At 32.5% G+C, this 15,692-nt stretch overlaps 1 protein-coding gene across 2 annotated transcripts in view; it reads left to right on the top strand.

Annotated features, from left to right (window-relative positions):
* The window catches only part of LOC108687637 (transcriptional activator Myb), a 40,891-nt gene that overhangs the window by 19,314 nt on the left and 5,885 nt on the right, over nt 1–15,692 (top strand). For both annotated transcript variants that reach the window (XM_018193513.1, XM_018193512.1), the window contains exons 2-3: nt 13,824–13,989; nt 15,111–15,275. In XM_018193513.1, coding sequence (XP_018049002.1) covers nt 13,824–13,989; nt 15,111–15,275 — 331 coding nt within the window. The remainder of the gene's footprint in view (nt 1–13,823; nt 13,990–15,110; nt 15,276–15,692) is intronic.

Genomic DNA, 15,692 nt, shown 5'->3' with positions numbered 1-15,692 from the left:
TATATATATATATACCAGCAAAACAATCGCACATAATGTCTTTCTACAATGTGCTCTTTGTTTCCTATTTCTTGTTTTTTACCTTTTGCTTTTTTCCTCTGTGTGATCGTTTTATCAACAATTATATTTCTTGATATGTAATTTCTATTTCTGAAGTTCGTTAATGTTTACCTCGAGCAACAGAAAAACAGGATAAGAAGCAAAAAGGCAAGATACAATAAATAGCAAAAAGAAACAGGAAACAAAAAGTTGTAGAACAGGCTTAAGGCAGTTGGACAATTACAAGAAGAAACTTTCTTCTCTATTAGAATTTTTTATCCCTAAACTTTTTTCTTAAAATTCTAACAGAGAGAGAGAGAGAGAGAGAGAGAGAGAGAGAGAGAGAGAGTTACTTTTGAAATAAATATAAAGAAAGTTTCTTCTTATATTGTCCGATTGATTGCCTTCTGTGCGATTGTTGAATGTCTTGCTGGTTAAAAAATTTAAAAAATTAGAGTAGTGTGAAAAGCAAGAGTTTACTTGTTAACAATATGGTTGCCAATATGGTTGTTAAAGGCAGATTCTCACAATTCCGTGATTTCACACTTAGTCGAGTTCTTGGAGAGGTTATTGAGTTTACATGTCGAATACTAATGGAAGGTCATGTATTAGCATAGATTACTATGAAGTCTATGAAACTAGCAAAGGATGTTAGCTTCACGCAAATACATAGAAATATATAAATAGCTACAGCTCAGGGTGGCAAAGAGAAAACGAGAAGTTTCTGAGATCTTTCGATTCTCTATGTTGGAATCATGAGGCAGAGATGTATGTAGATATGTATTTGATCATTGATATTACAATGCTCATGATAATACTCTCTTTCTGAATCGTTTGCAATTCGTAATAGATTCAGTTCATAATTGAAGTGTGTGTGTGTGTGTGTGTGTGTGTGTGTGTGTGTGTGTGTGTGTGTGTGTGTGTGTGTGTGTGTGTGTGTGTACACAAAAAATCAAAATTTCTTTGAAATTTTATGCATTTTTATTTCTGATTGTCCATAATCTTTGACAAATGTGTTTATAAAATTATGTTTTTAGTTTTTACTTTTTAATTTACTTTAATTAATCCGCATATTTTTAATGGTATCTTGCGCTATCTATCGACATCGTTTAATATGTATTTGCAATTTTAATTGAACATAGTAAAAGTAACAAGAAGTTTTTTTTTTGGTATATTATAAGATTCTGTAAAGCTACCAAAATTCTCATTAGTTATACATCACTTGCGCGCCCCGGGGTCTCTACATAAAGTAAATAGATCGTATTGTACTCGCGTCGCGTGTGGTCTCGGGAGAGAGCTATCCTTTAGTCCATTCTCGGGGGTTTATGAATGTCGATGAGATCTGTGAGTTCCTCACAGTCATTAGAATTGAAGTCAACGTGCAAAGGGACGTGCCTTCAATGGAAAATACCCGAGCGCGTTGTGATCTTGGGCATGCGATTAAATTTCTCAGTTCTACAATCGAATTTAAAACTGAATCGCGCCGACGTCTGGACAGCTGCCAGTCGTTGCCCTAGAATTCCGTCGAATCGGGCCGTGTGGGGCGACCAGAAAAAAGCCACCCTAAAACGTCAAATAACAAATTTCGAAGGGGGTTGCCGACAAGATTCGCGACCGGGCCCCTTGAGAAGACTTCTTTTAAGATGGGATGGACCCGCGGCCCTTCAACTGTTCTCGTAGCCAGTTCTTTTTTCTTTTTCATTATGTTTCGATATCAATTTAGCGCACTCCAGGGTCGGTGCGACCGACGATGCTGATCGACGGACTATAAGGGCAAACTTGATTTCCAGCATCTGCTTGAACTGAAAACATCCCTAAATGATCTTGTTTAGCAAGTCCCCTATCAACTTTTAGAGATTGATGTTTTGTTTTTATTATCATGTTCGATTGCGTACAATTAGTTTACTGTATTATTCAAAATGAGATGAGTATTCAGAACACTAAAATCCCATAAAAAGAACAAAATATAAGGAGAGATCAAATGTTAAGGTATTTAAATAAAATAAAAGGATATTTGTATTTTGTTTTGTATTTCTTTCTTTTTGTTTTTTTTATATTATATTTATAATTAATCGGAGACTCTTTCCTTCCTGATGGGATACCGAATATTGTATCTATGTTTTGAACATTCCTCTAATGAGTCGCTTATGTTAGTTGAATATTGTCCATATTTTATTTTATTTTATATAATGCTTTATATAATGTCTCTTTTGAAATATTTTAAGTACAAACAAACTTAAATTTTTTATTAGATTTTGTGTTTTATTTAAAAATCTATTGAACGAAAATTTAACCACAGTAATTTCGGCGAGAGATTTTCCTCCCCCTCAGCGATTTCCACATAATGATACAAAGGACCGCGTTGTGTCTCGACTGCGGAAGATGTAATCTAATCGGATCACAAGCACACACATACAACATATTGGTATAGCATGCGCGGATCTTTAGTTTATGTAGACTCGATTCCCACGGTGGAATTAAAGATTCACGAGTGAAAATACCCATCGCACTTGTCATGGGAACGAGCACCGGGTGGCTCGTCCGATGTACAATCGCCTCGCAATGGGCACGGGGGTAAAAGGCGTGGTGTATGGCGACAAGGCGCACCTCGACAAACGAGAGAGGGATGAAACGCGCGAGCACGTTGCCGAGGGTCTTCCCGCCTTTTTTTTACGTCACGGAGGGCTGATGGAATTCGTCTCGTAGACGTGCTCACGCATACAGATTTTACACAGACACACACACACACACACACACACACACACACACACACACATGCGCGCGCGTATACATATATATATATATGCGTATGGAGAGATAATAAATGCACCAGTGAATAACCGGTTAATGTATATTGTTTTATATATAGAATAGATATTTATAGAATAGATAAGAAGAAGAGAAAAAAAAGAGAAAGAGAATTAATTTAATTTCTTGTAGAATTAACAATTTGAGGATATAATTTAATTTTGTGAGAAAATATAGTGCTCTCTTGGTCCAAAGTGCATTATAAACGAAAAACATTGGACAAAATTACAAATAATAATTAAACAGAGTTAATAAATAATTCAACATAAATCATTATTTAAGTTATACCATTTGCTCATTTTGACAGAAAATAATTATATTTAAAAATAATCTAATTATATCTCCTATTATCTTTACAAAAATTATAGAAATAAATACTGGGATAATGATTGTCCAGTTTTTTTTTTTTTTTTTTTTTGTTAGTGAACATATATTAGTCACGATGACAATACAATTTCGACGTGAAAATAAGTACCTTCATCATTTATATCAGACGGAAGATTACAGACGCAGATGAATATTTAATTTTCAATACGACATTAACGCGGAGACCCTTACCGTATACCGTAAACCTGTATTTTTGTACAACCCCACGGGAACGAGAGCCGAGAAGAGCGCGATCACTCGATTATGCTGGCGTGTACGCGCACATGCTCATACCTGCGCCGGTATGAGTCACACGGTCGCGATGCATACACATATGTACCTTCTCACATGTGCACGCGTCATATGAGAGCGGGTGCGTATGCTCAGGGAGCGTTCTATTATGGGGAAGTTTGATGGAGCGAGTGCGAGGGCATCAAGGCAGGTGGTAGCCAGATGTCTTTCGGTAAAGACTTCCACCCTGATGTCGTTGGCTGGCTGGCTGGCTGGCTGGATGGCTGGCTGGATGGATGGCTGGCTGGCTGGCTGGTTGGTTGGCTAGCCCGCACGATCGCGTGTAATAAAGTGCACGTGTATAGATACGTATGCTTACCTATCCGTTTACTCGGTCCTACTCGCGCCGTGCATGTCTGAACCGGCGTGGCGTGGTGGCACGAATTCATCTCGGGGGCCTGTATCTTTTGCCCCGTGGGCCCTATGGGCCTAGTGAGTCCTGTGGCCTTCCGCCGAATGATGATCCTTCAAGAATATACCGGCTTCATTAAAATACGCTACGCGCAAAACTTATCTGGTTTTGGGTACCAGTTTCTTTGGCAATTTCGAGTCAATCTGCGCGATGAGAAATTTATTAAATCTTCTTCTTTTTTTTCGAATTTTAATATACATACGGACTTTAATTTTTGAACGAATAATCCTCAGATTGAAATGTTGAAGCAATGTTTATCGAGTGAAGAAAAATGCCCCTTGCATTTCGATCACTAATGTCAATCTATCGATCTTGACTTCTTTTGCATATCATATAACGAAATTATTATAATAATAGCTTGATTATTTTCTTGGTGAAAAGGAATATATATATATATATATATATATATATATATATTCCTATTTATTCCCATTATTTATTTAACCTTATTTATTTAACCTTAATAGATTCCGCGATGTCAATAACCTTCGATTTAATCAACCATGAGAGCCGCCAGTCTCGTCCGTTTCGTGACAGCGGAAGGGATCATTGAGCTGGAAAATAAGCTTGATTCCTTGGTTACGGAATTTTTATGATGAAATTGAAAATGAAAGGAAATTTTGGTGTCATGCAATCAGTTACATATTTTGGAAATAATTTAATAATGTCTATATTAATAATGATTTAATTCTGTTTTATTTTATTTTATTTTTTTTGTTAAATAGATGATTAGTGTGTCCTTTTTTCCTCTCATCCGATAACATATTATTTAATGATATTTGATGATAATTTAAGTTATCTGCACCTGACAATAATTTAAGTTTTCTAGTTTTTTCTAGAATTTTACTTTTTATTAAATAATCATTTTCGAGGTTTTATGATTTTTTTTATATTGTCTTCTTTTTTTAATGAAATAGGAATACTACGTGCAAAAAATGCTTATTAATTGTCGAAGTAGACATCTGAATTAATAAATGAATATGACAAATGAATTAATAAATTTTTTTTATATTATCGATTAAATATAAAAGTAAGTCAATAAAGAGAAATCCTGTTTGGTCAAAACAATCTTACTAAATATTTCAGTATATGCATTTATATACATATTCAATTTTGCAAATCGCGCACCGAAATCTTTCTTACAATTAGTCTTGAAACGGACAGTCATGAATAAAACTAGGATAGTATAGTCAATATTAAATTGTATTAATATTATAATAATGTCATATTAAATTGATAAGCAATTTGAATCCTTATGATGTGATATTAGCCTCAAAACGATGCTTCGATACAAATCTGGACGTCTCGAATCTCTTCTTTTTTCGTTTATTTAAAATATTCAAAAAATCTCTAAAATTTCACGAACATTATACTTTTAACTTTCTAGAACAAATGTATAAACTTCATTTTGAAAAATAATAAAATATATATAATTTGATAATTGAAGTATTAAGTTAGATAACAGTAGCATTTGATTTAAAAAATTATAACTTTTTATAATAAACGAATATAAAAAATGATTGTAGGATTTTTTAATTTAAGTATGAAGTTTTGAAAAAAATACGAGGACTTCAAATTCTTCAAAAAAATTGAATAATTTGAGCACATAAAAATGAATGATTTAAAATAAGAGGCAAATAGAAAAAGTTGAGTTGAAATATTTTTTTTTTATTTTGGTGCAGAAACAATGTATTTTATTCACAAAAATTTCATGAAATGTAAAGTTGAAAAAGTCACATTTAATCTAAACACAATAGAATATATCATATGGATATCCTGCAGATGTTACGATATCTTTAGGCTGTCCTTGTGATATAATTTGGACATTTCTGTTGTACGGAATAAGTATACGTGCGACGATTAGAATAAGTAATTTTTTTTAGAAAAAAATTTTTTAAATAAAAACATTTAGACGTTAATTTTGAATGAAAATAAAATAGAATGATTTTTTTTACAAATTTTTTATATTTTATAATTTAAGTATATACATGTAAATTCGATAGTTAAAATAGTGATTTTAAACAAAAAAATCTTTTTAATATAAAAAGGAATATTTAAACGTTAATTTAAAATGAAAATAAAATATTCATAATGATTTTTTTTTTACACAATTTTTATTTTATATAAAAGGACTCAAGTCGGTACAAGTCTGAATCAGTCAATGTTTGTTGCAGAATTTAATTGTATACAGTTCACAGGGAGATTGATGGTTGTGTTCGTTCTGCTACGCACACGTCTCCCTCATCACAAACTTTTTTTTAGGAGGGTAATAAGAAATGATGATTTGTGTGAAACTTGCACGAACAGGAATCAATCAGACACGAAATACTAAGACTAGTAGGGTTGATGCTAACAAGTTGGATGCTAAAAGAGTTGATCTTAAAAAGATATTAATAATTTGATGCTAATATAAGCATCATAAAAACTGTAAATAATTTATTGCAAAAAATATTATAATACCTTAGCCGGGATAATATTTTTCGCAATGAATTATTTATAGTTTTTGAAGATGTTTATATTATAATAACATCAGATTATTAATATCTTTCTGAGATACTTATTAGAGTTATTAACACACAGTATTATTAAATTGCTTATCAATTTAATATGTGATATTACTATTTATTTTAATTCTGTTTATGATTGTCTTTTAAGATTGAAAAAAATTTCGGCGCGCGCGACAATTTACAGAATTGGAAATAAATTCTATTTATATAAATTGAATATTTATATAAATTGAATATTTAAGCACTAAGATTCGCTTTGATCGAAAATAAGATTATTTCTCTTATTAATTGATTTATTCTCGTAGATACAACGTAGATCTCGTAGATTAAATTATAAATGATTAAATTATAAATTATAAATGTAAAAGTAATATATGTTAGTATATAACAATAAATGTCTCAAATTAAATTATGTGTTACACTTAGGAAATCATCTTTTTAGAAATAAGTAATTTTACTTTAATACTATCTGTAATACTTAGAAGTCAACATTTTTCAGAAGTCTCTTAAATTATTGTAAATTTATATATAATGATATATGAATTTAACACAACACAATAATAAATTATTTTGAAATATTTTATTTTACATTATTATGCATTGCGCTAACATCGATAATTAATAAAGGCGGCCCAGTTGTACAAGAGTATTCAGGATATGTCACTCATGTATGACACAAATTCTAAAAGCGTTTACTGCGAACGACGAGCAATCGATTCGTGTGACAACTTGTGTCATCGGAGGCGAATTCTATGACACCCTGGTGGCGCAAGGAGGGGGGGGGGGGAGAGCACGCGTCATCGTAAGCGCCGGTATCTTGGACGATTGCAAACGAGACCGGGGCAAGAGGGTGGGACTCACTGGGGTAGCAGCTGACGCCATAACTATGAACGAATGCTCCCTGGATCCATACACCTGGTCCCGGATACTAGAAAATTGACGAAAGGATCAATTGTGTTGAGGGTGTCGCACGCGACCAATGCGGTAGGATCTGTATTTGCGTTGACCTAATATTCTGTCCTGTTATGAGTGTCGGGGGATCCCGCACAGTACGCTCGATAAGCCGTATATATGCCTATATCTTATATTTCGTGCGATAAAGAGTCTTCTCAAAAAGTTGACTTATGCGAAGGAAAATCCTTTTTCTGAAAGATGAAAAGTGAAATCAAAGAAAATAATAGAATTTTTTATTTAAAAAAATGTTTTTATATTTTATACATATTTTATATACCTACAAGAGATGTTCCGCAAAGACCACAACAACTTAAGGGAAGATTCCTAAAAGCATTTTGAGACTAAAATTCTAATAACTAAATTCTAATAACTAAATTATAGGGATTATATTAATTTTTCAATGATTAAAAATAATTAATAATTTTATCTTCATATAAAAATAATTTTTGTATCGATATTAACAGATAATTAAGAGACAATTATAGCTTTTGCTTTTAGCACTTTGCGTTGTATCAACTAAAGCTCTAGATATATTAAAGTAGCGCAAATCTTTTATCTGAGCCGAAATACCGACAATTTTCCTATTGGCTATTTCGACCGCCATTTTTGACTAGTTATCTGTAGTCCAATAAGCGCTTAGTATTATTGGATGGTAGATTAGTGAGTTCAAAATGGAGGATTTGTGCGCTATTTTGATATATCTAGAGCTTTAGTACCAACAATTGAACACGCAAATTTTTGGCAATATGATTAGCTAACTTTAAATGCTTATATAATTCAAAAATTATTATACATTTTGCTATTAGAATTTTTAGTTTCAAGATGTTCGTAGGAATCTACCCTTAAGTGTTATTATGGTCTTTACATCCTGTATTTATTTTTTTTTCTATATATTTATTTAACTTAGTTAAAAATTTTTGCGATTGTTATTTGAAACGTAACTATTAGCTGCGTTCAGCAGAGAAAACTAATCAGTTAGCACTGATCCTTTAATGTGATTGATTCTTGCTTTTAGTTTTTCATTAGATCTAAGTGTAGAAATCAATTATTAAAGAATCACTAAGCGCTAACTGATTAGTTTTTTCTGAATGCAGCCATAAATATAATGTTGAAAAGCATACTTTCAATATGAAGAATTAACTCATTAAACCGAGAATTAATTAATTGTGACTTCAGAAATTACGTTAATTAGTTCAGTTAGAATTAATTGTTATACAACTTCAAGTGCAAAGTTTGTTTTGTCAAGTCGTAATCGTCGATCTTCGCCGGCGGGCTTCTCATACATTCAAAAGGACGCCTTGCACGATGACCTTATTGTTGCGTGACGCGTGACAGGCGGAAGCGAGGAAGTAAGGAAGGAAGGAAGAGGAGCTAAAGGCGCGCCTGGTGTGTGTCATAAAGGCGAAATAAACGCGTGAGCGCTGAACGTGAACGGAAGAAGTGCTCGTGAAAAAAAAGAGGGGAAAGTTCGGAACTTTGGCAGATGTCCATACCTCGGCACGCACGGCACCAGGGCTTTCTTTTCCGTTCTCACGAGAAGTCAGATCACCCGGTCCCGCGATATCGTTTTATTGTCTCTGAAATTTAGCGACGTCCATCCATGCCCCATCGTTATCTTACGCCCGTATTACACTATGCATTGGGAGAGATGTGAATTATGAAAAACTCTGTCTATTCGATTATATAAATTATCGTCTGCAAATTTATTATTGACAAACGAATAAATAATAAGCTTTGTGAGTTGAATATGTAGAATATATAGTCGATATGAATTGACGCCCGTTTAACTGTTTTGTATTGAAGGTCAACTTTTCCAGTTCTATTGTATACATCATACATATATGTGATATGTACAATAATGTTTCTTACACATATATTTTATGTATATTGAAGATATAAAAAGCTGCGTCCAGTGTAAAAAACAGCTTTACAACTGTTGTAAAATTCTTGAATATTATTTGTTTATACCTTTAGATCAAGTGAGGAATTAAGGGCAAGATCAATCATATTAAAGAATTTTACAACAGTTGCAAAGCTGCTTTTTCTACTGAACGCAGTCAAAATTCTTAAAGAAATTTTTGCACGGTGACAAAAGACACGCTCGTTCATTTTCCTAGATAAGTAAGCAGTTGTTGGCGGCACCTGCTTTTGTTATCACCTCTCGAGTAAAAGCTACCGAATAAATTTATCTGAATATTTTAGTTGACAATTTGTTGAAGTAATTTAACGACGAAGATCATCCCTTTATTATGTATGTTTAACTTTTTCAATTCAAGAATAATATAGGATTATTTCTTAGGTCTTTAGGAGCAAATATTTAATTTCTATAATTTCTAACTGCTTTTATTGCTTCAATGATTTTTCAATGTCTGACATTTCAATGAACAACATAGTATGTAATACAAAGCTTTTATATTATATTCGAATTACATAAAATTTAATTTTACATGGCGCTGTATAAAATTTTGAATAATGTCTTTCCATTTAAACATCTATTATTACTTTATTACATTTAGAAATTTAATATATTCAATTAAAACTTATATGAAGTTTTACTTTTCTATATTCAGATATGTAGGTATGTCTAATTTTTTTTCACCTTCTTTTTATTTGCCAGCTGAATCTGATTAAGTGGGAATATATTATTTGCCATCTGTTTACTATCTCTGTCCAGAAGGACGTTTTATTGTATCGATACCACGATTAAGCCGGTATTTTTTTTTTTTGTGAATGGTGAGGAATGTGGAAGAAGTTCTTTTAGACATGCCACGTGCCTGAAGGATTTAAATTCAAGAAAGATGCGGCAGTTATAAGTTCTACGAAGACACAAGCCTTTACATAACTTTCCGGGAATTCTTGTGCTAATTTGATCTTCTTGGCTCTATCGCTCTCATTAACAAAAATTAATACCCTTTACAGAGTTTACCTATATCGAAGATATTGGCTGTGTTTCAGAATTCATTATCAGTACTGAAAATTTGTAATTTACACCACATGCACTATAGATTTTAAGCATTGGCAATTAATTTTGGAACACAGTTATTATAAGCGTATAAAGAGAAAATATAACTTTTACTTTTTTGCGACCGGTCGAGGAACGTGTTTTATTTCATTTTCTTATATTTCATTTTCTTTATTTCTTTTTCTTTATGGGAATTAAAAATTATTATTATTACGACTCATTATAATAATAAGGAAAAATTGATACATTAAATTAAATAATAAAATCCTCACATAGAAATCTATCAGTTATGCTTCGATCACTTACAACTAATTCAGAATTATTGATCCAACTTCTCTCCCTGAATTAATTTTTAAATGATTGAAGCGATAACCGATAGCGATTTCGTAACAATGTAAATAAGGATTTTATTAACTTTACTTTTATGTACTAATTTTTCTTTAAGTATAGCATCATTATTATAATAATTTTCGGTTTTTTTGAAGAAAAATACATAAGAAAATGTAGAAATAAAATGATCCTCGAACGGTCATAAAAAAGTTGTATTTTCCTTTTAGAGATACTCTTCACATCTATTTCTTAAAAATCATCGTTCAAGTATCTGAAAAGTAAAAATCTGTATTAAACTCCAAAAATATATAAATATATAAATAACTACAGTTTTTAATATTATTATTCTGACAAGAATTACTGATTGCTATGCTTTTTCCGTTTTGTTTTCTTACGATGTTCTTACGCGTTTTACATAAATTCTCAAGTATTTCCGAGAAGTGTTTGGTATTGATGTAAACATAACCACACCTGCGGAGGGATGATATTTTCGGTAGATTAATAAAGTTGCATGGTATGATGCTATCGATACTTATCAGATAAAAATCGACTGTAATTATTAGTCGAGGTGTGCGATTAACATCTTAATTTATCGTTTCGTGCTTTGCTGCTCTTGTACTCTCAATCTACTGGCATGACGATTATAGTTTTGTATATATCAGTATATCCGTGTTATTCGATAAAACGAAGTTTTTACTCTGGAAAAAGAGCCTGATTGCATTAATTAGAATTCTGGTTGAAAATGGATAAATCAGAATTTGTGTCTGATTGAATCTAATTGCAATTGAGATGTATAATTAGAATTCTGATTGAGATATAATCAGAATTTTCTGGTTCGTTTATTTTCAACCAGCAATTTTTCTCACTGTGTTATTCAACGCGATTAATATTACACGCAGGCCTGTTTATCATAGCGGGCAACGTTATGAGAGAGGTTCTTTCTTCGAGCGTAATTAAATGGGAGTGGTGTCGTTTTAGCTTGTTTGCATTCCATAGTGTTAGACCGTTCGCGATGACGTAACTTCATCTTTCGTATCGTCTAAATGCGTAGCAACCATGCAGCTCGAAATGAATCGCGTTGAAGTCACGCATCGTATTTCGTACGCAATAAATTTATCATGTGCACCACTCAGTAGTATTAATAATCGCCAAGGTATTAATTCTATATAAACAAACAAAATTATTTTCTACTCACAATTATTTTCTAAGCAAGTATGCTTAGAAAGTATAGCATTTTTTTTTTGTCAATATATGACATTTTTCTTTCCTCCTATGATATTTATAGTAGACTTGATTGAAGATAGGGGTTCATTAGAGACGAGGATGTTTCGATCGATGACTCTCAGCATGTATGAAGCGACGATAGGTACCCCAGGCCATCTGCAGCACACATATGTTTATGGCACACGCATACGTCCGCGGGTGCTCCGTTGCTATCGTTGCATAAGCTAACTATATTCTCAGTCGCTCACCCTGGATTCTCCCTGGCATATGCAGCTGTTAGGGGCGAGGGAAAGGGGAAAAAGTGAGGGTGAGCAGATTGCACGGCACGTACTGAGAGGAGCATACGACATTGCCTTCTGTTCTCGGATGCATTGTTATTCAGCGGGACAGTGCATAGATCTATCTCTACGAAAGCATCGTGCTCCAGAATTCATAAAAATTAGATTTTCAGGATTTAATTATCAATGATTAATCTAGAAATCGGATTTTGACTTTTCCGAAGAAGAGAGTTGACATTCTATAGTCTTTGATTTTTCTAAAAATTTTGATGATTGTAATTTTGATGAGATGTAAAATAAGAAAAAATTATATCGCTGTTTTGAAATGAAGGACAGCAGTTTTTGGCAATTTTTTAATAAAGTGAAATAAAATTATTATTAATTAATGAAAAAAAGAAACTAAGTAACTTGTTAAAGTAACTAAGAATGATTTCATTGATTCAGCAAATCTATAACTGTAATATATATGAACAGTTTTCTATGAAATATCAAAGTTATATCAGCTGAATAAAATTAGCGTAGATATATTATAAGTTACCATATTTATAATAACAACAAACTTTGTTAATACAACAAGGATGACTTTCTATAGGAAGATCAATCTAATATGTAGAATATATAGATTAAAATTTTTAACAAAACATACTAGCTATGATGGCACATAGTTTTACTGTAATAATATATAGTTTATATGTAATAACTTGTTACATTAACAATTTTTTTTATAACAAAGAAGAACTTAATTAGTATACTGATATTAATTGTTTAGACATAATTTTTTTATTAAACCAATCAAATATATATCCATCAAATATATATGTTTTGTTATAAATTCACATAGCAAGCTAATAATTAAATTGCTAAATCACTTAATCTATTTTTTCCTAACAATTACGTCATCACACTAAACTGTAAAGAATGACTTTCTGATCGGGGATGGGAGTATGTAAAGGATGCAAAAGCTTAATAAGGAAGCACTCCAATTACCTACAAAACGTGACAGGAAGTCGCAAAGCGAAGGAAGATCAAGTTGTTCGTGACCACAAAAAAACCGGCGTTTTCGCGGTCAGAATTGCTTCCCGAGTAGTGGTGGTGGCAAAATTAGGAGAGGGTGGCGATAATAAAAGTTGCGCGACAAAAAAGAAGAAGAGTCGGGTGCAGGAAGGATATTCACCCATCCGTGATTTCCCGTCTCAGCCGTTATTTCCCGGATAGATAGAAGATATACGTGTTCGTTAAACTTCCGTATTTGGCTTTTGTATTGTCGTAGTTTTGATTCGTGCGAATGATTAAACGACGTTGCAGGAAGGAAGACACTCATTTTCTTACAAGGCTATATTATCAGCATTTAGGAAATGATATTGACACACAATCTAACTTCTTACTTCTTATTGCTATTAAAAATATCGAGTATTTTTTTATCTTTTTTGTCAATTTCGCTGACAACACGTGCCATTGTAGTGAATTGTAGTGCCATATTATTTGGACGAGGGATTAAATCTTGTAGTCATGTTTAGAGACTTTTTTAGCTCATTATATTCAAAAAATTACTATTTATTAACTGACTGCCTACAACAGTCAGTATTTGTTTCAGCATAAATTATCATCTCATCGCTATCATTGTTTACATGGTCATTGTTTACCATTTTCAGGTCTCGATCTGGATACGATTCTAGCAGCGGTGGAGAGTCCGACAACGAGTACAGTACAGTTAGCCAAGGCAGTCAAGTACAAAGTCAAGCGCAAAATCAACTTCCCAGTGTCACAAATTACGGGCAGGGAAAACATATAAATAAAGGACGATGGACCAAAGATGAAGTAAATCACATATGTTTTTTTTTATTTAATTATTTTTTTAATTTATTTAATACCAATTAGTTTTAGCCAATATAGTTTTCTTTTTTTCTCAAAGGACAATTGATATTAATGCTCAATTTAAGTCAGGTAACACACTTTTCAAGTATGAGTGCACTAAGAGACATGAAGAGTTTGTATTTATTGAACTCGGAAGTGGATATCGAGAATCATAATGAGAACAGTTATGTAATGAGAACGATTATCTCCAATGAAAATAGCAAGCGCATGTTCAAATTACCAATATCTTGTTTGAACAAACACAAACCTTGCATTATTCGATCATCATGATTTTATTTTCCCAATTTTATTTTGTTTTTGGTTTTTGCTGTCATAATGGAATGATCTTTTTCGAAAATTTTTACGGAATTTCTCATATATGAGAAGATCGACGAATTGAAGCCGGACATGATCTTTTGCTTGACAGACAATTGTTATATATAAAGATTATGCGTTTTGCAGAAAACTCGCGAAACGCATAATCTTTATATAGAAAGTCTCAAGATTAAGACAATTATCAAGCTGATCAACGTCCCAATGTTTATCGCAGAAATATTTTTGATTTCAATTTATATCGAGTCACTCTATCGAGAATCAATCAGTCTATTGAGAAAAAAAATGTAATATTTAATATTTAATAGATTAATCGTAATAAAATTAATTTTTGTAATTTTTTTTTATTTGACTGAAAAAGCTCTTTTCTGATCCTTTAAATTTATATTAGTTATACAGTTTGATACCTCAAGCGTATACATTGTTACACCGTATCGCTTCCATGTAGCAAGTTAAGGGGAAAAAGGATGGGGGGAAAACAATGAACATGCGGATCCCCCCGAAAAAAATGTCCACCCCTCGTATTTTGTGCAGCGAGTTGCGCCGCCGTATCGGGAGGCAGATGCTTCAGTTACCCCATAGAATACAGGGTGCACTTACGCGGTTTCACGTGGGAAAGCCTACGAGAATCGATCGATCTCTCATGCGTCCGTCCTTTCTCATTTCATATATTCAAAGCGCGCAAATAAAATTGAGCAAGGTGGAACGAAATATTTTCATTTTTTTCCTACACGTCGCTTTTCCTTTTGCAGGACGCTTTATTGAAACAACTAGTAAGCAACGCGGAACAACAGGGCACTGGTTTGCGATGGGACATTATAGCTGGCCAGTTTCCAGATAGGAGCGATGTACAATGTCAACAGAGATGGGCGAAGGTCGTGAACCCGGAACTAGTGAAGGGTCCATGGACGAAGGAGGTGGGCAGTTCTTGCTAACGTCCCGTCTTCATCATCCTGAAAATCTTTCCCAAATTCAATTGGTCTCCAATGATTTTACAATGAATATATGAAATGAATATATGAATGTATGCGTATATCCAATTACACTCAGTTTGGATTCTCTTGTACGTATCTATAACTTAAAAATCATTATGTTTTGAAGAAAAATATAAGTTTTCCGAGGATGTTTCTCACGCTTCAATGTTTCTCGTGTTGTTAAGATGATTAACAAAATTATCTCTATTTATTTACGTCAATACTACTAAAAAAAATAATTTTTCAAAATTTGTATTTTCAAAATTATTTTTAAAAAATATTATAGATAAATAAAGATAATTTAATTATAAAATTTTTTTATTAGACAATTTTTTAATATTTCGAATTTTGAGATATAAT

Source organism: Atta colombica, unplaced genomic scaffold, assembly GCF_001594045.1.
Source record: "Atta colombica isolate Treedump-2 unplaced genomic scaffold, Acol1.0 scaffold210, whole genome shotgun sequence".
Lineage (NCBI taxonomy): Eukaryota > Metazoa > Arthropoda > Insecta > Hymenoptera > Formicidae > Atta > Atta colombica.
This window is presented reverse-complemented; position numbering and strand designations above follow the sequence as displayed.